The 27808-nt window shown below is 37.7% G+C and overlaps 1 protein-coding gene and 1 long non-coding RNA gene across 3 annotated transcripts in view; one reads left to right on the top strand and one right to left on the bottom strand.

The window, feature by feature from the left end:
* The window catches only part of LOC308185084 (uncharacterized protein), a 51607-nt gene that overhangs the window by 18542 nt on the left and 5257 nt on the right, over positions 1-27808 (bottom strand). For both annotated transcript variants that reach the window (XM_080572756.1, XM_080572755.1), the window contains 7 exons: positions 25072-25163; positions 21544-24021; positions 18935-19117; positions 9786-9953; positions 7936-8037; positions 4249-4359; positions 2532-2710 (listed from right to left, as the gene is read on the bottom strand). In XM_080572756.1, coding sequence (XP_080428882.1) covers positions 2532-2710; positions 4249-4359; positions 7936-8037; positions 9786-9953; positions 18935-19117; positions 21544-24021; positions 25072-25129 — 3279 coding nt within the window. In that variant the 5' untranslated portion in view covers positions 25130-25163. The remainder of the gene's footprint in view (positions 1-2531; positions 2711-4248; positions 4360-7935; positions 8038-9785; positions 9954-18934; positions 19118-21543; positions 24022-25071; positions 25164-27808) is intronic.
* Positions 12530-27808, top strand: part of LOC308185113 — a 23003-nt gene continuing 7724 nt past the window's right edge. Inside the window, exons 1-2 of the long non-coding RNA XR_013943128.1 lie at positions 12530-13777; positions 25653-25723. This is a non-coding gene — a long non-coding RNA (uncharacterized lncRNA). The remainder of the gene's footprint in view (positions 13778-25652; positions 25724-27808) is intronic.

The raw sequence follows: 27808 nt of genomic DNA, 5'->3' as shown, positions 1-27808 counted from the left end.
TTTATTTACCGTTTTCGAAGAAAAAAGCAAAGGCATACTTTCAATGCTAAAAAGCCCACTATCAAAACATAACGGTGGGATGATTGAAATACTTTTTCCAATGCATTAAATAAGACAAGGCTTGATGTTTAAAAATAAAATAAAATAAAAAGATAGGCTTAAAATGAAACCTGCCAAATGGAAGAAATAAAAAGAAAATTTAATTAAATATAAATGAATGTAAGACTATGAGACACTTTCTAATACTTAATCCAATTTATTATAACAGTCTGTGTCTTAAAAAGGTACTTAATTGATTGGGAAGTAGAGGGTGTTTAAAAGGCATAACTAGATTTTTTTATTATTATTATTTTTATTTTTGCATTTTAGGAGGCTCATGAAGGACACAATTAGAATAAAATAAACACTTTTCCTCAGTGTTCCTAAATGTTTGTATGATATTTATTTATTTATTTAGGTTTGAGACCACAATAATTAATGTTGAAATAATGATGACCAAAAGCCAGGCTACTTTGTGGTATATACCAGTGGTTCTGCAGCATTACCTTTGTTAGATGGCTGCTGTTTATATCACAGCATATGCAGTGAAATAAGCCTACCACATTTTGCACTGAAAATATCAGGTGGGTAGAGAATTGCAGAAGAGCAAGTTCTTTCTATAATTTTTAGTTACTTTTCACAAAATGTTCTTTTTTTTTTTTTTTTAAAGGTGTTTGCTTTTGATCAGGAAGCTTAAATGCCTGAAAACTTGAATAATTTCACTTTGGATATGAAACTGTACTGTATCATGTGAAATCTTTTCTTCATCTTAACATTACTGTCTATGAAAATTTACGCTTAGGATCACCAGGAGGAGAGAACAGAATGCACTGGGAGGAGGTGAGGGGTGAACAGAGATCCTGAACAATAGAGAAAGACTATTCTCATTAAGTTCACAAAGTACAGTCCTTGGGAAACATTGTGTCAGCTTCTTTCAGATAAATGATAATTTGGTTTCTAGCTTTTTACTAAAAAGGAGAAATATTACAGTGAGGATTTTAATGGATTGGCTCTACTATTCATGTGAAAATGACTAAACAGGCTAGTATATATAAGCAGTCAAACGAAATACATAGATGAAAGATTGATGTATGGGATAGAGAGAAATGATGTAGCTGAAACAACAATATAAAGGTAGATTTATGATCAGGAGTGAAAACTGTTGTATTAACTTCCCTATTATCCTCTGCTGGTTGAAGTACTCTGTACAGTCTGTCTGACAACACTGTCTTGTTGTCTAGATTATACTCATGTTTATTGCAAATCTGTGCTGGTATGTCTACATATGTGCATCTGTACGTGTATGTCTACATCCTTCATATGCTAAATTGACCAAAAGCTGACTATGGTAGCAGAGCTCAAAACTATTTTCAGTTCAAGGACTTGGTGCAATGCTAAATTTTTTAAATTATTTTTTATTAGGACTGGATATGGGTTCATTTCAATGATGTGTTCAAATCTTGTTAGAGACAAATGTGTTTCTACATGTTTCTAACCAGCTGATGTACCCACTGATGTTATTAGATATAGCTAGGAGATTCACTGGATGTTACTTGGGCTTCATCTAGTAATAAACCCCTCACTAGGGCAAATTGTCTCAGCTTCACTAAGTATTCCTGAAATAAGGTTAGAGTTAATTCTTAATGGATAATCTTGAATCTTTTTTACAAGCTCTGAAGTACTTTACCACAAAAAGTCCTGAACAGATCACAAGTTTTGAAATGAATCCATTTTAATTTTATAGACGTAATTTTCTCAGTGAATAACTTCATCACAAAGCAACACAAGGGAAGGGATTAGTAATTTGTAATTACATGTTGCACTTGCTGGTAAAATGCCACGTACAACAGAGTTCCTCTGATAGCGGCTAGGGCTACGAGCAGCACCTGTGAACCAAGTCCCCCACCTGCTGGATGCCGGCTGCAAGGCGAGCACTGGAGCCTCCGGGAACTGTCCAGAGGCTGCTGGCGAGCCTGCCAAAGACCCACGGAACTAACAGCTTCTAAGGAAAATTGCACTTTATCTATCTACCTATCTACCTATCTACCTATCTATCTATTTATTTTTGATGTGATTTTTTCCCCTGTATGTTTTATTTTTTTCCCTCCAGCAGCGAAAAAAATATGTAGAATACTCATGTTTGTAGCTGACAGGAGAGACAGTGATTTACAGCATTAAGAGCCATTATACATCCAGGAGTTTATAAATTATGCCATAATTCAATTCATAGACTTCTGAGGATCAGAACTTTAAGATTATATGTGAATCCACAAAAGCCCATGAGTTTGAGTCTATGTCAGCAACTAGTGTAAAGGAAGACAGAATTGCTCAACAAGCATGCTCAACATACCACATATAAAAACCATCTTTAGTACTGGTGTTATTTTTTAAATATTACAAGTCAAGATAATCAATTTGTAAACATGAGTACAATATTACTTCACCTTATAGTTCAGGACACTGTTTCCTTCCTCACCAGCCTGTATCCTTACCTTCTTGTGTTTGTAATAGTGGAGGTAGCCATTATGTTTCAGCACAAACCACCTCTTCCTCCATCCCTTTAATATTGCTGACTGTGTTCGTTTGTGCAAATATCCTCGGCAGGTAGGCCTGGGGGTATTAGGGTAACGGCTGATATCTGATCCCACCACCATGGTCAAGATATCAGGACCTAAAGTATCACATAAAGAATGTGAAAATATAGGTCAAAACTATAATCCAGTGCATCAATATTTTTGAATACCCCTATGGGATGCGGAGCAGGAAGGCAGTATTCTGACCCTTGTCCTTCTCCTCCCAGTGAGGAATCCAAAAATCAAATTCATTTTTTCTGGAGGACTAGTAATGGAGCCAGCTATCTGAAGACAACTCCTAAAACAGTTTTTGTGATCTATCTTTCCAAGTAGCAGCTTAGGCACTTCCATATTTTTTTAGGTTAGAGAAGTGGCTGGATTTCCTTGCCCAAATGTGTGTGCATAATTTGGGGTTTATAAAAAAAATTACTGAGGATGCCCAGAGTGGCACTTTCACTCTCTGCGTTCTTAAGCATGTTCTTGAGGATTCTTGCTTTTCCATGTCCTGGAGTTCTTTTTGGCTATCTGTGCCCCTCACTGAGGAGGCTTGCTGTTGGAGGTTAACCTGTGCTGAGCTGCCCTCTTATCAATTGTAAGGTAAGTACTCGAGACAGATGTTAGGTTGCAAGATTGTCTGAAAATGTGGTATTGTTATCATCAATTCATACCATTTTATAATATTAACTGACACTATCAACACAGCTATAGCTTTGACCATAGAGGCCTGAAATTCTGCCTATATCAGATACTTCTTCAGAGCAGATTGCAGTGCCTTAAAAAGGATTGATAACTGTGACTATGACACAATTTCATTTGCAAAACGTTGCTGGATCTCTCTTTTGGGGACATTTGACTTTGGAAATACTGCTTGCATGCCAAGATTCAGGCCAGGGGGTGTTCTCCTAGAGGAGTTAAAAATACCCTGTAGTTAGAGATTTATCTATTGAAAGACTTGACAGGCTCTTAAATGTATCCGTGTGAATGGCACTTCTAGAATTAAAGAACTTGGTATGGGTCAAGACAAATTTGTCACTGTCTTGTAAAAGCATTTTAATTGATTGAATTTCCCATGAGCACTTGTCAAAACTATATCTGGGATAAATAAAAGAACTGCAGTAAACTGACTTTCAGCATGCGAACACGGGTAACTTTGGGTTTCGTCATCGGAACTTGATGAAGAATGTGAAATGATCAATATCACTGAATTTCTTTGATGCTGCAAAAGGATACCTCAATGAAATAACCTCTCTGCACTCCTGACTGGTCTCAGTGACACAGAAATAACTACTCAGTGCACTGAACCAAGCTATGAATTCTCTCCATCAGGAAGCACAAGGTATAAATAGTGTATTAGGATCTCTACAGTCACTTTCAGGGCTTTCTCAGCCACTTCCTTTAAGGCAGAAGAACCAAAAGCATTACTGATAAATGTGCTGTTTGGGGAATTGTTGATACGCCCCTTTTCTTCTGTGTTTCTAGCATGGTCTAGATAAATAAGAGATGTAGGCAATGCTAGTGTATTTAAATACCAATGTATGAAACAGTTTTGTCTGGGAAAACCATTTTGTCTGGATCTTCTGAGCATTGTACAGCAATTACGACCCATCCGTGTAATTTACTGTGATCTCAAACTTACCTTTCCTTGCCAGATTAGCAGCTTCTGAATGTGGCATGCTGGTGACATCAGTTCCGTTGACTGCTATCAGAATATCCCCAACCTGAAGACCTGCTTCTTCAGCTGCACTATCTGGAGTCAAAAAGGAATTTTATTTAGACTTAATGTACAAAACATGATCAGTTTTCTTTTCTTCTAGCAAAAGAGGTATCTGTTAGAGCAGCCAAAAACTATATTTTGGGGCTTTTGTGACTTCAGCTTGGAGATGGAGCATGTTTTCCTGAGCAACCTGTTAGTGGTCTGTAAATGAAACTTCAAGATTTAGTTGCTCATTCAGAAACAGAGAATCACTAGCAGTGAAGAAGTGTCCTTTAAAAATGACATTTCGACTTAAACACTCTAAGAAGCAAACTGGCATTTCAATATCAGGGTTTTGTTCTAAACAAAAAACAGAGATTTCATGCAATGTTTTGTAAAGTCAGTAGAAAAAGCATCCCTTATTCTGGTGAACTTTGGATTTAAGACCAAAAGATGACCTAAACTTCTTTCTGTGCTGATATTTCTTTTGACATTTAACAATTTGGCCACAATATTTTGTTGGTTTTATCTTTAATGGGAAATAAGATAGAAAGTCAGATGAGGGCCTGTGAAGGAGGGACTGAAACAGATTTGTCAATATATCATCCTTTTGTGTCTTGGTTAAAATGGTACATTCATAAGAACTAATACATAGTTATCTAGATCCCACCTACATATTTCTCAGACATTTTTTTTCTTCTAACTTATAATGAAGCATTTCTAACGTACTGTGAAAAAAGTTTATTTTTATTTTTATTTTTATTGAAAATAATGTTCCACATCGATATTACTTAAAGTAATTTCTATGTACCCTATCATGCAGTAAATGTGTTTGTTCAGAGTGTTTCTGAGAATGCTTAGAAATCGTAGGGAAAAGGTTAGTAAAAGCTTAATAATGAATAGTTGGCACAAAAAAGCCGCAGTTAACACTCATATATATAACAAATCATTTGCAAATCAGACATTTTGGTTTCTGTTGGCCTTGAAGATCTCATACAAAATTTTATGGTCATAAACAATTTTTAAAACTTTATTAAAATGTCTTTATTTCACTGTGCAAACAAAAAAGAATACAGATGCAAGTTTTATGTTTGTTTTAATGAAATGAGTCATATTTTGAGAGAGCAAAATTTCACTGAAAGTTTGTCTGCAAAAAGAATCCTCTATCTTTTTAAAGCAACTGCATTTGAAGACAAAACATAAAAATAATTTTAATAACAGTGATATACTATGCTATTAGCTGTTTTGCTATGTTTCATTTTAATTAGTAGTTTACAGGAAAAAGTTGTTATGTACTAGGGCTAATGCTTCACTCATGACCTATGATCTATTTATATTTAGGTACAAAACTTCCTCCCATTCTAATTTGAAAGGCCTTTTCTTAGGTTATATTATCTCTTCAAGAGCACGAAGGCAATCTGTATGTTTACAATGGGGAAGTCAGCTAAAACTTTTAATGCTAGAGAGAAGAAACATTTCTGTGCAAGACAGATTACTTTGTATGAATTGGGGCTTAAATTCCAAGCAATCTGATATAACTGGTCGTTATCCAACTACACATTGTCACAGCTGTGCTATTTAGATGAATGCTGGTTGAATCCAGTAATTCTATTTCCTCAAAATAATCAGCAACGACTGATATTCATCTTTAACTTTTTAGTCAAATTAATGTTCTAATAAGATGAGCAAAATGACTTTTTTCCTTCAAAATTACTTTCTCAGATTCATGGTAAATAATTTTTCAACTGAATTATACTGTGAAGATTATCTGGTTTTAAGGGCTATAAATTAAAAATATATTCTGGAGTTAAAGTATATATTTGTTTCAGGATGAAGAGGATTACATAGCCAATATTCAATCTTACTAGGTCCTTTCTACAGTATTCTGTAGGCAAAGTGTTTTTTTTTTATTATTTTTTTTTTATATTTTTAAATTTACATAATTGGCAAGACTTCAGTTGATAATGGAAATTACTGATTGCATTCAGATGTGTAAACAGTGAATGATTTCTAGGATCTTTTGACAAAATCATGTTTATTTTCATGTAGGTAACAGTAAAAGATTAAAAGGTCCTTGTATAAACAATAGATGTAGACATATAAAGAGAACCCCTTCCTACTTTTTTTTTTTTTTTCCTGAATAGGTCTGTCCTTTGCATGAGTTGCTCTTCTGAACTGAAGGGTTTATTTTTAGTATTTATTAAGTAGAGTGTTTGCTCTGAGGCAATTTAGAACGACTTTTAGAACTGAACAGGGACTTCATGCACAAAACATGCCTAAGGTATAAATCCAACAATGTTCAGGTCTTAAGGTCTTGAGACTTGAGATTAAGGTCTTAATCTCATGATTCTAATATAAATCTAGAGGATAGTAAAATGTTTGTTAATAACATTTAATAACATGTTGACCTCTGTGGATGTCTTTTTCTTTTTTTTTTTCTCTGCATGTTGCTCCCTTGCTCAGATTTCTGACTTTTCTGATTTTCTCTACTGAAGTTTAATGATGATTTTATTTAGCTAAGCATGCAGTTTTTAAAATCATGGGTTCAGTTTATGGGGTCATAGGCCTCTGACAGGAGCCCAGTATTCTCAGGAACCTGAACAGTATGATACATGAAGCTGGGAAAGTAATAGAGCTATTCTTAGATGCCTTGTTAAAGGGCGCTCACTAGCATTGTTGGTCTGGAGAGACATTTTAAATTATATCTGCCTTTGGCAGTAGAAATCTTTGAGTACCTTCTGCTCCTTCTTGAATTCTGTTTTGTCCATCCTGAGATGCAGAGAGCGGTACAGTAAACAATACTCTAGGGTGAAACCAAGGTTTTAGGCAGCAGTCAAATGAGTACCAGTGTCTCATTCTCACTACTGTTACTGATGGGGGCAAATTTGGCTGGCTTTCCAAGCTGCCATTACACACAGCTGAAGATTTTAGGGATCTTGCAGTGGTGACTCCCAAGATCTCATTCTTGCATGTAGTTGCCAATATCATGCTCTGCATCATTCTTCTCTAGGGGAATTATCTTTTATCTTTGTTACAGTTTAACTTGTTAAAGTTTTTTTTTTTACTTTTTTTTTTTTTCCCCTCACACAGTTTCATGAGGTCCTTCTGGAGTTCCTCACAATCATCAGTCTACGCTACAGAATTTAACATTCCACGTATTAAGGTTTGTAGATGGCTCACTGGAAACCCATCCAAGTAGAATTGTCTCCAGCTAATTAGACTTTTGGGAGTGTTGTTAGGAGGATCACTGCAACCTCCATTTCATCCTGAAGGTTCTGTTGTCATTAATGGATGTCAGTCCCAAAAAAACTGTAGACTAGTTCTGGAGAAAGCCTAGATGCAGACACTTGTATGAGGTATGAACTGGCATGGAAAGTCACAGAACAGTGTAGTTCTGTTAGCGTACAGATGTGTGAGGCTCTAAGATAGCTTGTTTTGAGCTGTTCAGGTATGTTTTATTAAACATCTTAAATCAACTACTTATGAAAGTTATTTACATATATGAATATTATATATTATATAATAGGTACTTTCATTTATGCATATTATAATATTATTGTATCATTTAATATTATATATTTACTTTACACATTTTCATAGCAGAATTTAACTGGTGCAAACACAACTTACTTGTGTCAACTTCAGTCACAAGGATAGGCTTTGAGAACTGGATCCGGAAACCCCAAGGGTAGCTACCAGTTCCTTTAGCAATCTTCACTGTTCTTTCACGAACTGCAGAAAATGGAAAAAGAGATCCCTTTTTCTCTGCAAATCAAATTCAATTTAACTAGCAGCAGCGTATTTTTAAACCTTTTTATTTACAGGCACTGACAGTTACTGATTGCGCAGATGGCTGGGGTGGTTTAGCATCACTCCTAGCTGTTTGGTATTGCTGCTCTTCCAGGGCATACCACCCTCACACCGTGACTGACAAAATATCGCAAAGACTAACAGCGTGAATGAAATGTACTTTCATCAGCAGTTAAGTAGCTGGACTTTGTAATGAAGTGGCAGAGAAGCGCTTAGATGTTCCACTCCACTGACTACATTCTTGGAGAGAAAAATACTTCTGCTCTTTGTTAAATGAATGCATGTCAGACCTTTAAGCTGCAAACACAAAGCACACTCTAAATTTTCAAATCCATTTATTGTACTATCACTCTTTTTCCATTTTAGAAGGTCTCTCTTGGATATCAATTGTATCCTTTTTTTTTTTTTTTTTTCACCAACCCTTCCCTGTTCATGCCCCACTCCCACAGCCTCTAGTCATAACTCCACCACACTGGGATCTCCTACCATCAGTGGTTTTACCCATGTGAAATGTCATGTTAGCAGAATTTAAGACACAACAGAATCATCCTCAGTAAAAAGTAAAACTGGGTTTTAATTTTCTATTTCATGTTTCAACTTTTTCTTGGGGTTCAGTATCAGTACCATTTCTCAAATTGTCTTGCTTTTTTCATAGTCGTGAAAGAGTTCTGTGTAAATTTGAATTTTCTTTTGTGTCTGCTTTTGATCATTGGACTGTTTTACTGGGTTTGTTTAATGGAGGCTGGTTTAATAATAATTTATGATAGCTGTTTTTTCTTCAAATTGTGTAATATTTGAAAAGTTGAAGTTGCTTTAGAGGTTACTTTACTAGTAGGCCAGTTGATATTGTTTATTTAAAAGAGCATAAATACTTCAATATGTACTTTAAGTATCTTGCTGAACTTCTGAGCTCTCGTTTGGGAAGAAAGGCAATCAAAATACTCTCCAGAATATTCTCATACAGTTTAAGGGAGATTTTTCATATCTGGAGATGCATAGAAGATATTTGTTTTCTCTCATGTTGTGAATAATTTATGAGTTCCAACAAAGAACTATCTCCTTGAAAGATAGGTGTTTCACTTTGTTCTTAGTTCTTTGAACTGTGTTACCTTTAAGTAATTTACCATATGAAAAGTGAAGGAAAATGGCACAACCCCCACAAAATTATTCACTTTATCTTTTGGCATGAGTGGGTTTAAATTGCAAATAGAACAAGACGATTCTTTCATCCCCATTGAAAACTCGATGCTTTTCTTTCTTTACCAACTATGTTTGAAACTCTGATGGAGAATGGATTTTATGACTACTACTAGGCTTTATGTCCAGAAACAGCTCTCTACAATGTGATGCTTGAAGAAGTGATGAAATTATATTACATCTACATTTATCTTGCAACAAGAGATGATACTTAATTTTGTCTTTTTACTAGTATCAATTTTGTCAATTCATTCTGATATTTTTTCAAGATAGTAGCTAAATAAGAACTACATATTTATTTATTTATTTATTTATTTATTCCTCTTTTAGCTTCTTGGATTTAGATTCTTGCTCCTGTCTGCATCATAAGCAACTGGCATCTTCTCCAAAATGTTGATTTCATGTTATCCTCAGAGTGTGCAAACTACTTACATTTTTATGACATTTATTACTTGTTGCTTTAGACAACTTACTTGCCACTGGTCTACGTCTTTTGCTGAGACATCTAGGACTATTATCAGGAGAGACATCATCTCCTCTGAAAACCCAGGAAGCAGAATGAAAGTTTTCTGTATAGAAACCTCTGTCCTCATTTTCAGAATGTAGTCCCAGATCTACGGACCGAGCATCCTCAGAATTCACTGTCATGAGGATAAAACAAATAAAAGTAATATTAGTAGGCAAAATGCATGAAGAATTAAAGACTTCAGTCAGCAAGTAAGGAAGAAGTGCCCTGAGTGATATGTTTGTAATGTCTCTGCTTATTTGCTGCTGTTAAAGGGGCAGTATGCAAAGATGGCAGAATATAAAATCACAAATTGGATATTATTACATATTGAACTTGAATACCAAATGCAAATGGTCTAAAGAGGAGTTGCACCTGTGTAAGAGAAGTCTGGCTTTAGCCAATTGTTGAGCTTTCTTATGCACACCACTTGATCAGGAAACTAAACAAGTTTTTGAAGAATTAGTATGAGTTAAGCACACATGGGAAAACAAGAAGCTAAAAACTGAATGACAACTCAGGTAATGATTACTAGATTTGTTGTTTTCTTAACCTTAACTCTTCCAGATGTCTGTATTTAGTTTTATCGAAAAGGAGGTGAGGAATTTTTTTTTTTTTTTTTTTTTTTACGTAGATCTCCTGGTGTATCATAGTTTGTTGAATATTTGTCTGATGTTACCTGTGTTACTATAAGGATTTTCAGATTTGTATTTGATAATAATTTGCATTCAGAATGTCTTGTAATGAGTCTGCTGGGCCAGGCCATGTCACCCAGGTTAGCGTGGAGATGGAGGAGAACACTAATTCCTCTGCTGTAGGAAAAAGCAATAATTTTCAGACTCACAAGGGACAAGAGACAGCTGGCTGTGGGAGAGGTTGGCTCTACACAGCAGTTTGACTGGAGAAAAAAGAGGCTGTGCAGTGATGTGACAACCTCCTAAGCAGCCTGGGAGCTGGAACTGGAAGGCTAAAACCAGGTAGTGAAAGGCATAGAAAAGTATATAACATCAGAGACTGCTTTAATGGATAAGCTGAAAAAATGCTTTAGTATAAGTTGTCTAAGAGGAAAATGTATCCTAGTCCTTTCAGTACAGAATGCCTGGTATAATGCAGCTAGATTTATATGCAGCTGGAGAATGTCTCTGCTTTATTTATCCTCTATTTGATGTGACAGTTAAGTAGAATGATTTCCAGTTTCAAAACAGGCAAGATTCTGTAAAATCTTTTCAGAAAGAAAACCCTTCTGTAAGAAGGGTTTTGAAAAAATAACCCTTCTGTAGTTTTGTTCAGCAAGTTACATTCTGAATACATGCAAATGAGTGTATTTTAACTTTAACAGTTTGCTTAACTGTATCTATATAGACAAATATGCCACAGCTACTGGCTTCTTCCATATTATGCTGGAAGTATGAGATGGCATGATTAACCGTATAAAAAATGGCATGACTAGCTGTCTATCAAACTGATAACAAATATATAAAAATAAATAAATAAATAGTACTGAGCAGATACATTTAAAAAACATCTTAGCTTTCTACCATGCATTTATAAATGAAGAAATCCTAGACTAATCCCAAGCAATTCAATACAACAGTATTTTGGCAATTTAACATTGAATTGTTATAACAGTAGTAGAGCTTAAAATGTACTTAGGGGGCAAAACCACAGAAATGAATGCTGCCACTTTGGCATTATGGAGTTATGCAAAGACATTTCTCAAATGTCTTTTAACTTCTCTTCTCCTTGATATTTTGGCACAGATGTCAAACCTAGCAGCTTATGAGTGTTAGGAACAAGCTGCACTAACATCGGTAGCTTCCAGCTGCACTTCTGGCTGCTAGAATCAAGCATCTAAGGAGTTGCTGGTGCCAAATATTGATTACAGTTGTCTCAAGTCTGTAAATATCAGGGAACAGACTAGCTACCCAAGAGAAAAGGACAGAAGTCTCAGACCTGTAGCACAAAATGATTAGATACTAGGAATTGTGACACAATTGTCTGACCACTTTCCTCTTCCTCAAGGAAAGCAAGTTTCTCTCTTGCAACTTGGTCCTTATATATATATCTTTATTCTCTCTATAAAAACAGTGTGTGCCTGATCTGATACATTTTATGGTTCACTTTATACTCTAAAGCTATCACTGTTGAAATCAACGAACAGTTTATCTGGCTGTATGCATCTCCTGATATGTTTTCTGAGTTCTGGTGTTTTGTGGCTCTGGTGGATTAAAAAAAAAATCTGTTTTCTTTAGTGGACATTAAAAACAGAGCATGATTCAGTTATCTGAACATAGGTAGCTAATGCCATATTAGATGCTTTAAGGTACCTCACTTGCCCTCTAGTTACTGGCCCAAAGAGGCAGGCACCCCCTGTATATCACATATCTTGTAAACCTAATGGTATCCCAGTTAGCAACAAACACCTATGTTTAGGAGGCGAATTGAGACTCTGCTAATGTAGGATTTACCTCTTCAGCACAGGGATGGAATTTATTTACAGTTTATGTTGTATTGGACCCACACTGATGTCTTACGGCTGTCAGTCTTTTATAGGTTTGCACTCAACATCCTTCAAAAAGGAGGTTACAAATCTGGTAATGGTGTTTGGGCACCAAGAGGAAGGATATTCCCCCACCTGACATCTAACATCTACAAAATAAATGAGGATCCTCCTCAAAGATGAAGAGGGGCCAGGTGTGCCTACAAGCAAAAGTTCTGGTTCACTTAGTCCTAAACTATACAAGGGCAACAGGAAGAAAGAGTGAGTCATTGTAATGGGTGACTCCTGGCTCCAGGGGACAATGGCACTCATCTGTTGACCTGATCTACCAGGTATAGGTTGCTGTCAAGTTTGTTGCCTGCTGGGAGCCTGGATCTGCGATATTGTGAACGGACTATCTAAGTTTGTTCAATGCTCTGATGACTGCCCCTTGCTGTTACTCCACGTGAGCACAAATGATACGGCTGGGGAAACCTGGGCAGTATCAACAGTGACTAGTGAGCTCTGGAGGCGGTGGTCAAGGGCATGGCAGCCCATGTAATTTTCTCCTCAATACTGTTGGTAAAGGGAATGGGTATGAGAAGGGCACTAATGGGACAGACCAAAAATCTGGCTGCAAAATGGATCTTGGGACAGGGCTTTGGATTGTATGACCATAAACCTGTTTGTGGACCAGTGTTTGCTTGAGAAGGATGGAACCCAGCTCACTAAGCAGGACAAACCTATTTTTGCCAATAGGATGGCTGGTTTCATAAGGAGGGCTTTAAAGTAGGAAGGGTCAGGAAGGGAGAGAGTAACTGGCAGCCCTGTGAGGGAGTGATGGATAGGGTTTCTGAGCAAAGGACATGGGATGAAAGCAAGAGGAAGACAAAAAAATCAATAAAATGGGACTTAAGTGGGTGCACCTCCGGCACTTCCATGTAAGCAAGAAAGTGCCTACGAGGCACCATTATGAAAAAATCTCTCAAAACTTTTCTAGGAACTCAGTATGCTGGAACACCTTTTGTTAAGTGCTGGTACACTAATGCACAGAACATGGGGAACATGACAAGATGAGTTAGAGACCTGTATGCAGCTGCAGGGTTGTGATCTTTTTGGCATCACGGACATGTGGCTCCCATGATTGGTGTTGCGATGGAAGGACACAGGCTCTTTAGGAAGGACAGGCTGGGAAGGTGAGGAGGGGGTGTTGCTCTTTGTGTTAGAGAGCAGCTGGGGTGCATATTGCTTTGCCTGGGTGTGGATGAGTGGTTGACTGAGAGTGTAGGTGTTAGGATTAAGGAGAGGTCACAAGTAAAGCTAATGCTATACTGGGTGTCTGCTACAGGTCACCTCGCCAGGAAGAACAAGTGGATGAGGCCTGTACAGCTCAACAGAAGAAACCTCACATTTGCAGGACCTCGTCCTCATGGGTAACTTCAAACACCCCAATATCTGCTGGAGGGACAACAGAGCAGAACGTAAGCAATCCAGGAGGTCTTGGAGTGCATTCACTGAATCACAGAATCACAGAATGGTCCAGCCCCCCTGCCATAGGCAGGGATGCCACCCACTAGATCAGGTTGTCCAACCTGGACTTGAACACTTCCAGGGATGGGCAATCCACAACTTCTCCAGCCAACGTGTTCCAGTGCCTCACCACGCTCTGAGTGAAGAATTTCCTTCTAATGTGTAATCTAAATCTCCCCTCATTTAGTTTAAAACCATTTTCCCTTGTCCTATCATTATCTGCCCAAGTAAAAAGTTACCCTTTAAGTATTGAAAAGCTGCAATGAGCTCTCCCTGGAGCCTTCTCTTCTTCAAAATGAACATCCCCAACTCTCCTGGTCTATTTTCATAGGAGAGGTGCTCCAGCACTCTGATAATCTTTGTGGCTGTCCTCTGGACCTCTACATCCTTCTTCTGCTGGGGGCCCCAGACTAGGGTGCAAGCACTTCAAGTATGGCCATACAAATGCAGAATAGATGGGGATGATCACCTCCCTCAACCTGCTGGCCGCATGTCTTTTGATGCAGCCCAGGATGCAGTTGGCCTTCTGGACTGCAAGCACGCACTGCTGGCTCATGTTGAGCTTTTCATCCACCAGAACCCCCAAGTCCTTCCCACAGGGCTGCTTTCAATGAGTTCTCCTCCCAGTCTGTACTCACATCTGGGACTGCCCTGACCCAGGTGCAGCTCCTTGCACTTGGAATTGTTGAAAATAATTAGGTTCATGTGGGCTGACTTCTCAAGCTTGCCCAGGTCCCTTTGGATGGCTTCTCTTCTTTCAGTTGTATCAACTGCACCACTCAGCTTGGTGTCATCTGCAAATTTGCTGAGGGTGCACTCAATCCCACTGTCTATGTCACTGATAAATACATTAAACAGTACTGGTCCTGGGACAGAACCCTGAGGGACACCACTCGTCACCGGCCTCCACCTGGACATAGAGCCATTGACCATCCCTCTCTGCATGCAACCTTCCAGCGAACTCCTTATCCACTGCATGGTCCACCCATTAAACCTATATCTCTCCAATTTGGAGGTCAGGATGTCATGTGGAACTGGGTCAAAGACCTTACAGAAATCCAGGTGGATGTCATTGGTTGCTGATGCTGTCACTAGATCATAGAAGGCCACCAGATTGGTCAGGCACGATTTGTCCTTGCTGAAGCCATGCTGGCTGCCTAGGATCACCTCTTTGTCTTGCATGTGCTTTGATATTGCTTCCAGGAGGATCTTTTCCACAATCTTGCCAGGCATGGAGGTGAGGCTCACTGGGCTGTAGTTCCCCAGGTCCCTCTTTCTACCCTTTTTGAAAACGGGAGTGATGTTACACTTTTTCCAGTCACCAGGGTCTTGGCTTGGCTGCCATGACTTTTCAAATAAGATGGACAATGGCTTGGCAGCTTCATCAGCCAGTTCCATCAGGACCCTGTGATGCATGCCATCGGGCCCCATAGACTTGTACATGTTCAGTTTCATCAGGTGGTCTCAAACTTGCTCTTCACTTACAGTGGGTGGGACTTTGCTTCCCCAGCCCTCACCTAGAGGTTCAGGGACTCAAGAGACATGGGAAGCCTGCCCACAGAAGCAAGAAGTTGTTGAGTGCCTCTGCCTTCTACGTGTCTGTTGACACCAGTTTTCCCTTCTCATCCATCATAGGGGGTACGCACTCTTTGGCCTTTCTTGTCTGAGCAATATACCTACAGAATCCTTTCTTGTTATTCTTTGCATCCCTTGCCAAGCTCAGTTCCATCTGTGCCTTGGCTTTCTTGATCCCATCCTTACATATCCAGACACCATCCCTGTACTCTTTACAGGCCATGTGCCCTTGCTTCCACTGACTATGCATTTCCTTCTTGCACTTCAGTTTGACCAACAGGTCCTTGCTCAGCCATCCCAGTTTTCTGCCCTCCCAAACTGCTTTCTTATACATGGGAGGGAGAACTCTTGTGTTTTAAGAAAAACATCCTTAAAGAGCTGCCAGCTCTGTTCAGCTCCTTTGTCCCTAAGGACATTGTCCCAGGGGATCTCATCCACTAGGTCTTTAAATATCTGGAATTTTGCTCTTTGGATATTCAGCATCCTGACTTTACTCTTTGCCAGGCCCACATTCCTTGAGATCACAAACTCAGCCACAGCATAGTCACTGCAGCCCAGGTTGCCTCCTATCTTAACCTCTTTAATGAGTTCATCTGCATTAGTGAGCACCAGGCTCAGTAATGCTTCTCCTTTGATTGGTTTGTCTAATAACTGGACCAGGAATTCCTCCAACAGGATGAGAGCATGCAAGCATGACACTTCTTGTAATTGAAGCAAGAAGGCCTCATCAACAGGCTCCCCTTGATCAGGTGGCCTGTAGTAGACCCCAAATCCAAGGTGTCTTTTATTGGTCCAGTCCTTAAATTTTACCCACAAGCTCTCAACCTTTCCGTGGTTTTTTCTCAGAGTCAGCTCTTTGCACTCAATCCATTCCCTAATATAGACAGCAACACCCCTTCCCCTCCTTCCCTGCCTATCTCTTCTGAAAAACTTGTAGCCCAGTGTTCCAGCTGTGGGATTTGTCCCACAACATTTCTGTGATAGCAGCGATAGCACTGATATCTTGCTCCTCCAAGTGATAGAGAAACCAATGAGGAGAGGTGCTCTGCTGGACCTCATACTCACCCACAACAAAGGACTTGTTGGGAAAGTTAAGGTCAAAGGCAGCTTTTGCTGCAGTAACCATGAGATGATGAACTTCAGAATTCTGAGGGAAGGAGGTAGGGTGAAATGTGAGATCACAACCCTGGACTTCAGGAGAGCACACTGGCCTCTTTCAGAGACCTGGTTGGAAGAGTCCTGTGAGATAAATTCCTGGACGAAAAGGGGCCCAATAAAACTTTTTTTTTTTTTTTAATGTATTCAAGAATCACCTACTCCATGCTCAAGAGACATCCATCCTAACAAATAGAAAGTCAGGCAAAAATGCCAGGAGGCCTGTGTGGATGAACAAGGAGCTTCTGGGCCAGATTCAAATGCAAAAACATACAGAGGGTGGAACTAATGATGGGTGATCTGAGAGGAATACAGGGACACTATCTGAGCATCTAGGGATGAAGTTAGGAAAGCCAAAGCACAAATGGAATTGAAGCTGGCCAGGGATATCAAAGACGAGAATAACTTCTTTAAATACATTGGTGATAGAAGACTAATGATTATGTGGGTCCACTGCTGAATGAGACAGGTGACTTGGTTACACAGGACATGGAAAAGGCTGAGGTAGTGAGTGCTTTGGTAGCAAGACTGGCCCTCAGGAATGGCAGGTCCCAGAAACCAAGGGCAAAGCCTAGAGCAAAATAGATGTACCCTTGGTGGAAGATCAGGTAAGGGAATACTTGGGCAAACAGGACATATGTTTACTCCTTGGGCCCTTATAGGATACAGCCATGAATACTGAGGGAGCTGGCAGATGTCATTGTGAAACCACTCTCAGTAATCTTTGAACAACCATGGTGACTGGGAGAAGTGCCTGAAGACTGGAGGAAAGAAGATGTCAATTCTATTTAATAGAATTAAATAAGAAGAATTTCTTATGGGTAAGAAGGAGGACCCAGGGAATTAGACACTGGTCAGCCTCACCTCTGTTCCTGGAAAGGTGGAGAAGCTAACCCTGGACAACATTTCTAGGCACATGAAAAGCAAGAAAATCATCAAGAGTAGTCGTCATGGATTCACCGAGGGGAAGCCATGCTTGACCAATTTGATAAGCTTCTTCAGTGAAATAACCAGCCTGATGGATGAGGGGAGAGCAGTGGATGTTTTCTTCCTGGACTTCAGTAAAGCCTTTCACACAGTCTCCCATACAATCCTCACAGATAAGTTGTGGATGCATGGGCTGGATGGGCAGACAGTGAGGTGGACTGAAAACTGACTGAATGGCTGAACCCAGTGGTTGGTGATCAGTGGTGCAGAGTCTTGTTGGAGGCCAATAAGTAGCTTAACGTTTTTATTTATGATCTGGATGATGGCTCAGGGGGGATCTCATCAATGTCTATAATTCCTCAAGAGAGGGTGCAAAAAGGATGGAGCCAGGCTGTCTTCAGTGGTGCTCAGTAACAGGACAAGAAGCAATGGCCACAAACTGGAACACAGGTTCCCTCTGAACACCAGGAAACAATTTAATGTGGGTGGGTAACAGAGCACTGACAGAGGTTGCCCAGAGAGGTGATAGAGTCTCCCTCCTTGGTGATCTCAACAGCTGTCTGGACATGGTCCTGGGCAACCTGTCACAGGTGGCCCTGCTGGAGCAGAGGGGCTGGATCAGATGATCTCCAGAGGTCCCTGCCAACCTCAGGCATTCTGTGATTCCCTCACTGAAAGTAAACATTCTAGCACAAAATAATTCCACTGGAAAGTGTGCATTTCTTCATCTGTTAAAAAATACCTTTTACCTTTTACCTTTTACCTTTAACCTTGTTAGTTAAAATAGCAAAAGAGGAGGCAAAGGTGGTGTTAAGAAGTAGCACATATGCTTTATCTTAGAATGTGCAACCCTTGCTTGGGGACTCCATCTGCAGGAAAAGTAAAAGCATTAAACAGTTCATCTTTATAATTCTTTACCGTGTGATTTAAGCTACTGAATTTGGTATAAACTCAAGCATATGGTGAGGTGACATTTCATAATGAGACAGTTGCAGGACTAACTGTTCCAATAACTATAGGGACAAGGAAAGACAATCTAGGCAGCAAATCTGAAGATAAAAGCTGGAGTGGGTGAGTGTCTTAATAAGGAGAGAAGGACTCCCAGCTCACCATGTCTTTAACATAAGCAAAACAGACAACAGGACTGTGGCTTTTGTTGCACCCTCAAAGCTGCTGCCATAAGTGATTACTTGTCTAAGTCTAGTGATTGTCCTAGGGTTTATTGCATCTGGACAAGGATGGTACAATCTACTTTTCTTTTTTTTTCAGCCATATTTTTCTGCTACTGACTCCCATGATCAGAGTTCAGTCAGATAAACTATTCTTGCTTATGATAACAAAGATAGAGACTCAGGTTATGAATGGAAGATCAGTTTCCTTGGCTGAAAGTCCTGACAGAGTGTCAACTGCATAAAGAAAAAATAATAAAACTGTAAGACTAATATACTCACTTGATCCTTCAGTGATTGTGCTGGTTATGGAACTTCCACCAGTTGAACTGCATTTTTTGCTGTCTTTGAACTGTTTCCGTCTCCTGGCCCATTGGTCTATTGCTTCTTCCTGGGAGCTGTCACTGGCTCTGGCATCTTTCATTAATGGTATCTTTCTGTTTTTATTCATTTCTGATTTCAAGTCTAAATTATAACCAGACATTGTTTGTAAGGAACGTGAGAAATTATACGGTTTTACATTTTCACATTATAAATACAAGAATATCTTTGCTAACACAGAAATGAAAATATCAAATAACACTCAAAATACCCATAAACTATACTTCTTAGACTTGTTGATGTATTCATGCAGAGGAAAGTGCATGTGACTACAGTGTGATAGTTGCACTTGTACTTAAATACCTATACAACCATTTGTATGGCATTTTTATACAGAAGTAAGTTAATTGTTCATGGATTTTATTTACAAGTGCTTGTACATTTTTGAAGTGGTCAGTATGTAGATATATAAAGTATTTTTAAACATTAAAGTCTTGCAAGATGAATGTAGATAAAAGGATCTGTATTTTTATTTTAGGCTTCTTTCTAAGTACAGCAATAGAAATTTATTTTATTCTATTACCATTTCAAAGAAAACAACAATTGTAAGACTTTGTATTGGATTCCCTTCTGAAAATGCACCTGTGTCCACCAACAAAGGCAGATAGGGTTGCACTGGAAAACGTGGAAAATTTCTTGTAATGCCCTTTGCATGAGTCCTTGTCCCTCTGATAATAACTAAGTTCCCACACCATCATCAGACTTCTAGATTGCTCAGACTCCTTTCTCCAAACTTGTTAACAACATTTTCATCTGTTTTTCCTCTGTGTTCCCCATTGTTGAAAACTTTTCAACAAAACACATTTTCCTCTGTGTCACCCATTGTTGAAAACTGCCACATTTCCTTTCCAGTGTCACTGAATTATTGAGCACAGTAAGCCTCACACTGCCTTGTGTGCCCAGTGTCTTGGCTGAGTAGGTTTGTATTCCTACATTACAAGTGGACTTTGATTCACATTAACAAATTTTAAAATTTTGCATGCCTATACTTCTTTCTGGATGTACACATTTACTCATTTAAGGTAGGACCTCCACAGCATCACTAAGAATTTCACAGATAGAAAATCAAAATTTGACCATAAACCAAAAGAGGGACAAATTTATAGGTTTTGAGTGGGACAAACCAGATAAGGTGATAGCTAAGAGAGAGCACACAGTTATATAATTCTTAGTAAGGGGCAAAAGAAAAGAGGGGAGGATTAAAAAATAATGCAACAAATAACCACACCTTGCTGTTGCGAGACAAAAGCATTTTTATGCTGCATGTTAAACCATTGAGGTCTCATGTTTTTGAGCATGCAGGCTTCCTTCAGTATCTTCTATCTGTACCTTGTTCTAAGGAACATATAATTAATCCTCCACTTATTGTATTATTTTAGATATTAACCAATATAACCATATCTATCTGTATATCTGTCTATCTAGTCAATAGCAAACTTCAGGTTTATTTGAAATTTCCATTATCAGTGCCAAAATCAAGAAAAAAACAAATAAAAAACATAAGAAAACAGTCTTGGAGGACATAGCAGCATTTTCTGCAGATATTGTGAACTTGAAAAAGTATTAAAAACTCGCTGGCACTTTTTACTAAGATTCTTGAATAGTTTTAACCATGATAAGAAAGTACATATTTTTCAACAGTAAAAAAGCCTTAACATCCAAACCTGCTGGAAACAATCTCTTCTACAGAGGATTATCTGAATTATATTTGCATATAACGATTAAAATTAAAAAGAAAAAGAAAGATTAAGGGCTTTGGAGTGATATTTCAAATATACACACAAAAATGTGTTTATACATATTCATGTGTATAGATGTAATATAAAAAGCTTACACTGTAGTGTGCAGTGTCCCTGTACATTTTTACATTTTTATGATTCAGAACACTCCTTTTAAATGACCAGTTACAGATATAGATGAATGGATTATAGAAGGGATGATAAGAAATTTGCGAAAAAAAATCTTTTTTAATATGCAGTTTTCTTAGCTGTATAAATAGAGGAGAAAGGAAGGTTAAATGATCTGCTGTGGTAATTCTATGTCATGTAAAGGCTCAGCCATAATTAGGACCTAGATGTACTTAGAATTCAATATTTGCTTAGAAACCATAGATTCCAAAAATAGATTTTTGTGATTTTGAAATTATGACCAGAGCTCTGATTATATGCCACATGCCAACCTCAAAACTCCCATACTGTTTTGGTGTTTGCTTCTCTCACCAGAAGCATCAGATGGGTTGACTGTTTAGCACAGGAAAACTACTTCTTGAGCAAAGCTGCTTTAAATATTTCTTTATTTTTAAAATTTAAATTACTTGGCTTACAAAATCACTCCTAGGATCCTCAATATGATAATTCCATAGTATAACCAAATGGCTAAAGTATACCAATATCATCTTTTTGTGAGGACATAACATACTTTCATTTTCCCAAAGATGTCACTAGAGCACTAAGACAACTATGCAGAGGTGTGTAAGGGACATTAACTATAAAAAATCTTAGAATACCTACCTTTCTGACTAATCTGTTTTACTGATGATAGGGGGAAATCTATATTCTGTTGAAAATCTTCTTTCATTTCAACCTTTTTCTCAACTTCATCGGAGGTGGATTTGGCTAACTGAGGTAGTTGATTTGCTCCAGCCTCTGTTCTTATGCTATCATCAGGTGATTGTTTACTACAAAGGTTCTCTTTTCTTTCCTTGATATGTGATTGTTCTATGAAAATTTCTTTCTTTTCAGTATAAGCTGAAGAGAGAGATAATATGGCAGTCTGTACAGAATCATTATGGCAATTGATTTCAGGAAGGGTATTCCCAGACATACCTTGTATTTCAGAAAAGCTTTCTAATTCATTATCTATGTCATGATCCTCAAGATCCAATATCACAGGGGATAGCAAAGATTTTTCTTGTGTACTACAGAAAAGTTTAGGCTCTTTTCTTACTGCAGAGCCAAAGGGATCAGGTACCAATTTAGTATCACCTTGGACAATGAGTCTTTGTTCTAGTTCTCCAGTTATTACAGTCATTACTGATCCTCTCCTTTTCTTTGTTACGTCAGGCTCTGTGGAGGGTGGCTGAACGTTTTTCTGTATGGCTGAAAGTCGGTTTGGAATGCATTCTATAGAAGCAGAATTAGTATTTTCCTTGTCACTGAAAGGTTCACCTGCAGGAGTCCTAGAAGGTGAAGAGACCTGTACCAGCTGAGCTTTGTTCTGTAAATCTACATTCTTCTCTAGATGGTTGTACTCTGGTGTTTCTCCATCTAAAACATCTTCAGTAGACTCACTGTCTTCCTCCCATATGGCTAGGTTTCTCAAAGGCTCTGTACGCCCTTTTTCTTTTTTCTCATTTATAGTATCAATGGAGTGAAGACTCTCCATTAGTATTTCTTCTGTTTCCTCATCTTGCCCCACATAGTCTGCATAGTCATTCAGTAACCAAGTATCATCTAGACTTTCTTCAGGCTCAGATGGATAAATGGCAATATTATGATCAAATGAAGTGAAAGCATACTGATATGTAGACTTAAGACCTTTCAAATTTCTCAGTGAAGAGGTCAAGTCAGGACACATACAAAGTTCTGTACAGTGTTTACGAATCTGTGAGTTCTTGCCACAGATGTCTGCTTTGGTCTCCTTAGGTGGTACTTTTAATGACAAGGATGGTAATGAATAGAAGCCAGAATCCCTTCTAGGGTGAACTGGTGATGGTACATCAAGGGTAGTATCAGGAAAAGACTTTCTTCTTGCTGGTTTTTGCCCTGTGTCATTGCACTTATAAATGTTATTTCCTTCTTGAGCTGTTGCACTGTTCTTATTGATGTGCTCCTTCCCAATGTTTGAATTATTCAAGGTATTGCTGGCTAGAAGACAGTTTGTATTATTCATTTTTGAGAAAAGTATTTTGTCTTTTGAGAAATCTTCCTTTTCATTGTTGTGGTCTTCACACTCATTTTTGTTATGTTTACAGAAGTAATTTTCCCCCTCCCAAATTCTCAAGGCTGTAGATAGGCTGTCAGGTTCCTCTCTGTCATTAGCAGGATATGAAGAGACCCCCTCTGCAATAGTATCTAAATGCATTTTGTCACAGTCAGCAAATTCTTTAGGCGGAGGGAGAAGTATGGATCCGTCTGGGAATATAAATTCTTCTTTTTCATGAAAGCGAAAATGTGACTCACAATCTGTATTGCAAGGTGCCTTTGTTACATAATAATCCATTTCATTCCAATATGTATCTTCACATTCCTTGTTGCAGGTTTTCCTCGGTGTACCAGGTTTGATGTTAACTTTTAGTTTTTTCTTTTTGTTAATATATTCTACTTTAATTTCCTTTCCTTCGATGTTCATTTTCAGGGAGGCATTCTTGTTGAGGGCAGTTTGAATTTTGTGTGTAGAAGTTCCCTTACACTTCCAAATGTCTGCTTCTGAATGGTCATTTGGAGGACATTGGTATTTTGGACATCTTGAACACTGGCTTTTCTGGTAATGTCTTTCATGGCAGTGTTTATTGTTCTTTGAACTTTTCCTTTTCTCAGCCACAAGGTTTGTTCCAGAATCAAACAAAGAAACATTCTTAATTTCTACTTTCACATTAAAAGACCTGTGTTTTACCTCTGCAGTAATTATTCCGGTAGCCAAACTAACAGACTTTGCAGAGTCTGGTTTGCCCCCCACTGTAATTTTTCCTGTTGATGAACCTCCTGATTCACTGAAAGTTACTGTAGCAAGGATTTCATTTTCCAGAGAAGAGAACATTGGAGGAGTGCAGTTCTTTTCCTTCTTTCTTTCTTTTTCATTGTCTGACACATCGTCTCTATCTTCAGACACATCTGAACTACTCTGATCCTTGATTTCGTGATCCTTTCCACTTTCTTCAGAATCCCTTACATCCAGTGGCTCAGTGAAGTGAGCCAGAGATTCGTCTGCTTTATTTTCCAGGTTTTCTATGTTTTGCTGGCATTTACAAGTGAGTGACAACTGCTCATCTAATTTAAGATGAAAAAAAAAAGAAAAAAACATTTTCCCATGATTTGGTAAACAGTTTCACAAATGTATGATTAGCTTTGAGACACTTTTAATTGAAAATGACTGTTTTGTCTTTAAAATGTAGTGTATTTTCTACATCAGTATTTTACTTATTTATTTATTTTGATCCAGCATTTGTTTCTTTTGTCTTAGTTATCTGATAAGTAGTATGAAGGGTATATCATGTTAACTCACTCTAACTGGAAGAAATTAATATATTAATTTTTTTCTTTTCTTAGAAAGGTTTACAGTTTTTAGGTGATGGGGTATTCTTTTTGCATTTAGAAAAACGTACTCCTTTTACTTCTATTATTCCTTTGAGTATTTACTTCATTCCTGTGGACACACTGGGACAATCAATATCCCATTGCATGCTTGCAGTTCCAGGTAAATTACACGGAACCTGACTTTTATAATACTTTTACAGATGAGCAAACAAAGGGATTAATGAATATTGTCACAATCACACAGCACATCAGTGGCACATTACCAGGAGGTATAAGCCCTGTTTGAAGCAGAAAATACTGTTTCCTGGCAGGAGTTTCTAGGCAAGATTTCATAGTGTTTATACATTTATGTGAAATTCTGCCTTGCTTGGGCTTTTTTTTTTTAAATTTATTTTAATATTATTATTATTTTATTATTATTTTTAGAATCATTCATATGCATTGTTAGAGGATAATAGTTTACAGTTTATTTGACTTAGAAAACATTCATTGAGAAATTTACAGTAAAATGATGACAATTTTGACAATTTGAGGCAATTAAACATCAGTATTTTTGGAAAGACTGCCACAAATGAGTAGGATAGTAGCTGTACTAGAATAAGACTAGAAGAAGACATAGTCTCATCAAGACATTGGCTATATTTACTACACTTGAGTGTAAATATTTACAATTTGAGAAATAGCTTTGGGTACAAACATGGATTTATGTCTTGATGAGTGACTGGATCAACCACCTATGATTCTGATGCTTTTACTTCAAATCAAATATTTCTGTAAACTTACATTCTCTGGAACCAGAATTTTTTCTGCCCTTGTAGCTTTTTCTTCTTTTTCTACTCATTTCTAAGACCTGAGGGCATCTGGGCTCCACTCTTCTGTGTGGGAGGGAAAACAGTGTATTGTAAGAAAGTTACTGCAGAATAATTTTGCTCGCTAATTCTCTCAGGCTGTCTAAGCTGGCTTTTCTCCTCTATAGCCACTGACTAGCTATACTGAAAAATACTGAAGTGCTAGAGCTGGTACTAATGCAGGTACTTTCTAGTCTTGGTTACTTAGGACCAAATTTTCGAAGTTGTTTTTAAGTAATAACTTAAAATATCAGTTAGGTGTATTTGTTTAAAATATATCTAAGATACCATAGTCTTCAGCTATGGGGCCCGAACAAATACTCTTTGAATTTTGTGGAACTTTTGGGCCACGACTGGTGTTTTTCAGCCCATGATTTGATCTGATTCTGATTTTTGGACATTAATATTGTGCTTTAAGCATTAATTTTTAATTCATTCTTGTTTCTATATATAATTAAATACTTAATAGTCTCTCTCTCTCTTTTTTTTTTTTTTTTCCTTAAAAAAAAAATACAGACTGAATGTAGGAAAACAGCTGGGACTAAGTATATAACTGAGTCATGTGCAGAGCAAACCAAGACCAATCTGTAAGTCAGAGTTTGGGTTATTCCTTTAATTTGGTTGCAGGAGAAAATAATTGTCTGAGAGTCATATTTTTTTCAGCGTATATAGAAACTTGTTAAATATAAGGTTAACTGTTAATGCTAACTTGGTATTGAAGGCCTACTGTAGTAAAAATTATTTGGAGATGGACAACTTCTAATATTTCATTTTTTAGTATTATTTTCTGGGAAATTTCACTGTCTGAATTTAACAAACTTTAGGAAATGCAGTATCAAAGAAAGGTTAGTACAAGGAAAACATTACGGTGACTAAGATTTGTGTGCTTTAATAATTTGAGTTATACGAAGCATCCCCAAACACTCAAGATGTATGGAGGAGTAAAAAAAACTGCAGTGAACACAGAATAATACCAAAATGAAAGGAGGAAAACAACCAACCAACCAAAAAAAAACAAACAGGAAAGATGCTGGAATTTTAAGGAGGTAGACAGTATTGTGGATCAATTCAAAGGAAAGGCATATTTATTTAACTTTCACATCATAGTTGCAATGTATGTTTTGCCAGGTGTCGTGACAGAACATCATACAGATTTGCAAAATAAATTCTGTTCTGAGATGGTCAATCGTTCTACTACTTTTCAAATAGCATTTATCAATGCTTTCACAATAATGCAAGTGATGACAAGCTCTGTGATAATAAAGGCAAGAAAATGTTTTTCTTTTTCTAACGTGACTCTGAGATCATGTTGTTAGGCAGAAAAAGCTGGCTTTATAATGTTTCTTGGAAGTAAAGTGGAAAATGTAGGGATTATTTTATTTCATGTTTATATATTGGTGTTTTTATGTGAGAACATTTGCTTTCTTAAGTTTTCTAGAGAAGAGTGTTCAGTGAAACTATATGATAATTACAAGTCACTGGCAGAAAAGACAGACTAAAAAAGAGAAGGAAAATATATAGGAAATATTTAAGCATATTGAATCAGAATGGTGTGACAATACATTTGCAAAATGCTTTATGTTCTTTCAGGATAGTATTAATTACCCTTTTGGGGTGGAAAATGTCTTTCCTATAATTTCAATGTCTCATGTTCTAGAAGGCATGGCTATAAATATATTTAGTGGCAGTTCACTGGATAACTCCACATTAAATCCTATACTTAAATTATTTCACCTTTTACAGACTGTACAAGAACAATGTCACAGAATACTCAAGCACCATTAAAAGTGCTTGATGAAATTCCTGAAGGTTGAAACACCTGGAAAAGTCCTTTCACTGCTTTTCATTATGGACTTCAACCACATCAAAACCATCTGATTTCTCTCTTCTCTTTGGATACAGAATCCCCTCCCCCCCTCTTTTTTTGTCTTCATTACCCAAATATCCTTACTTAATATGGATTTTTGTGTTCATTCACTTCCGTTCTGTCTCCTTTTCCTTCTATTTCTCAGTATTCTTTTACTCCATGCTAATCTTTTCTTTCATTGATTTTGCTCCTCTATCATATCACCTCTATCCTATTTGGCCCTGTTTCACTGCTTAGTTCCTCCCCTTCTTTCTTCCTATAAAATTGTTCTTAAAGCTAGACTCTTCCTTATGAATTCTTCCTTTCACTTTCCTTAGATATTTTATTTTGTGGCATATTACCCTTACTAGCTTTTGTGCAGATGTCCCACAGAAAATTTATTCTAACAGACAATGCCATTTTGAGTATGACAGCCTAATCATTCCATAGTCAGAGAGTAGGCAAAAAGGGCTTATTTATTTACCTCTTATTTACCTAATTCAAGTGCCTCTTATTCGAATGCTTTCATTTTTTTTGCCCCCCCCCCCTTTTAAATTTGCAAAAATGCTCCAAATCTCCTTATCAAGCTACCTTATTTGAATAATTTCTCTACACCCAATTCTGCAGTGCTTTTGCCAAATAATGTATTTTATATGAGACATAGGCAAGAAAAGAGAAATGTTATCAAAAATACCATGGTAGTGTTTCTTACTCAGCTGGTATGCATCTTAGTTTCATTTGTTTATCATTTGCTCTATGTGTTTTCCAGAAAACAGACTGGTCTTTAAGAATGTCTTTGCAAAATGTCTAGAACAGCCATTTATTA

This window comes from Anser brachyrhynchus (assembly GCF_964034855.1).
Source record: "Anser brachyrhynchus genome assembly, chromosome: Z".
Lineage (NCBI taxonomy): Eukaryota > Metazoa > Chordata > Aves > Anseriformes > Anatidae > Anser > Anser brachyrhynchus.
The sequence above is the reverse complement of the archived record's forward strand: the minus strand, read 5'-3'. Positions and strand labels throughout refer to the sequence as shown.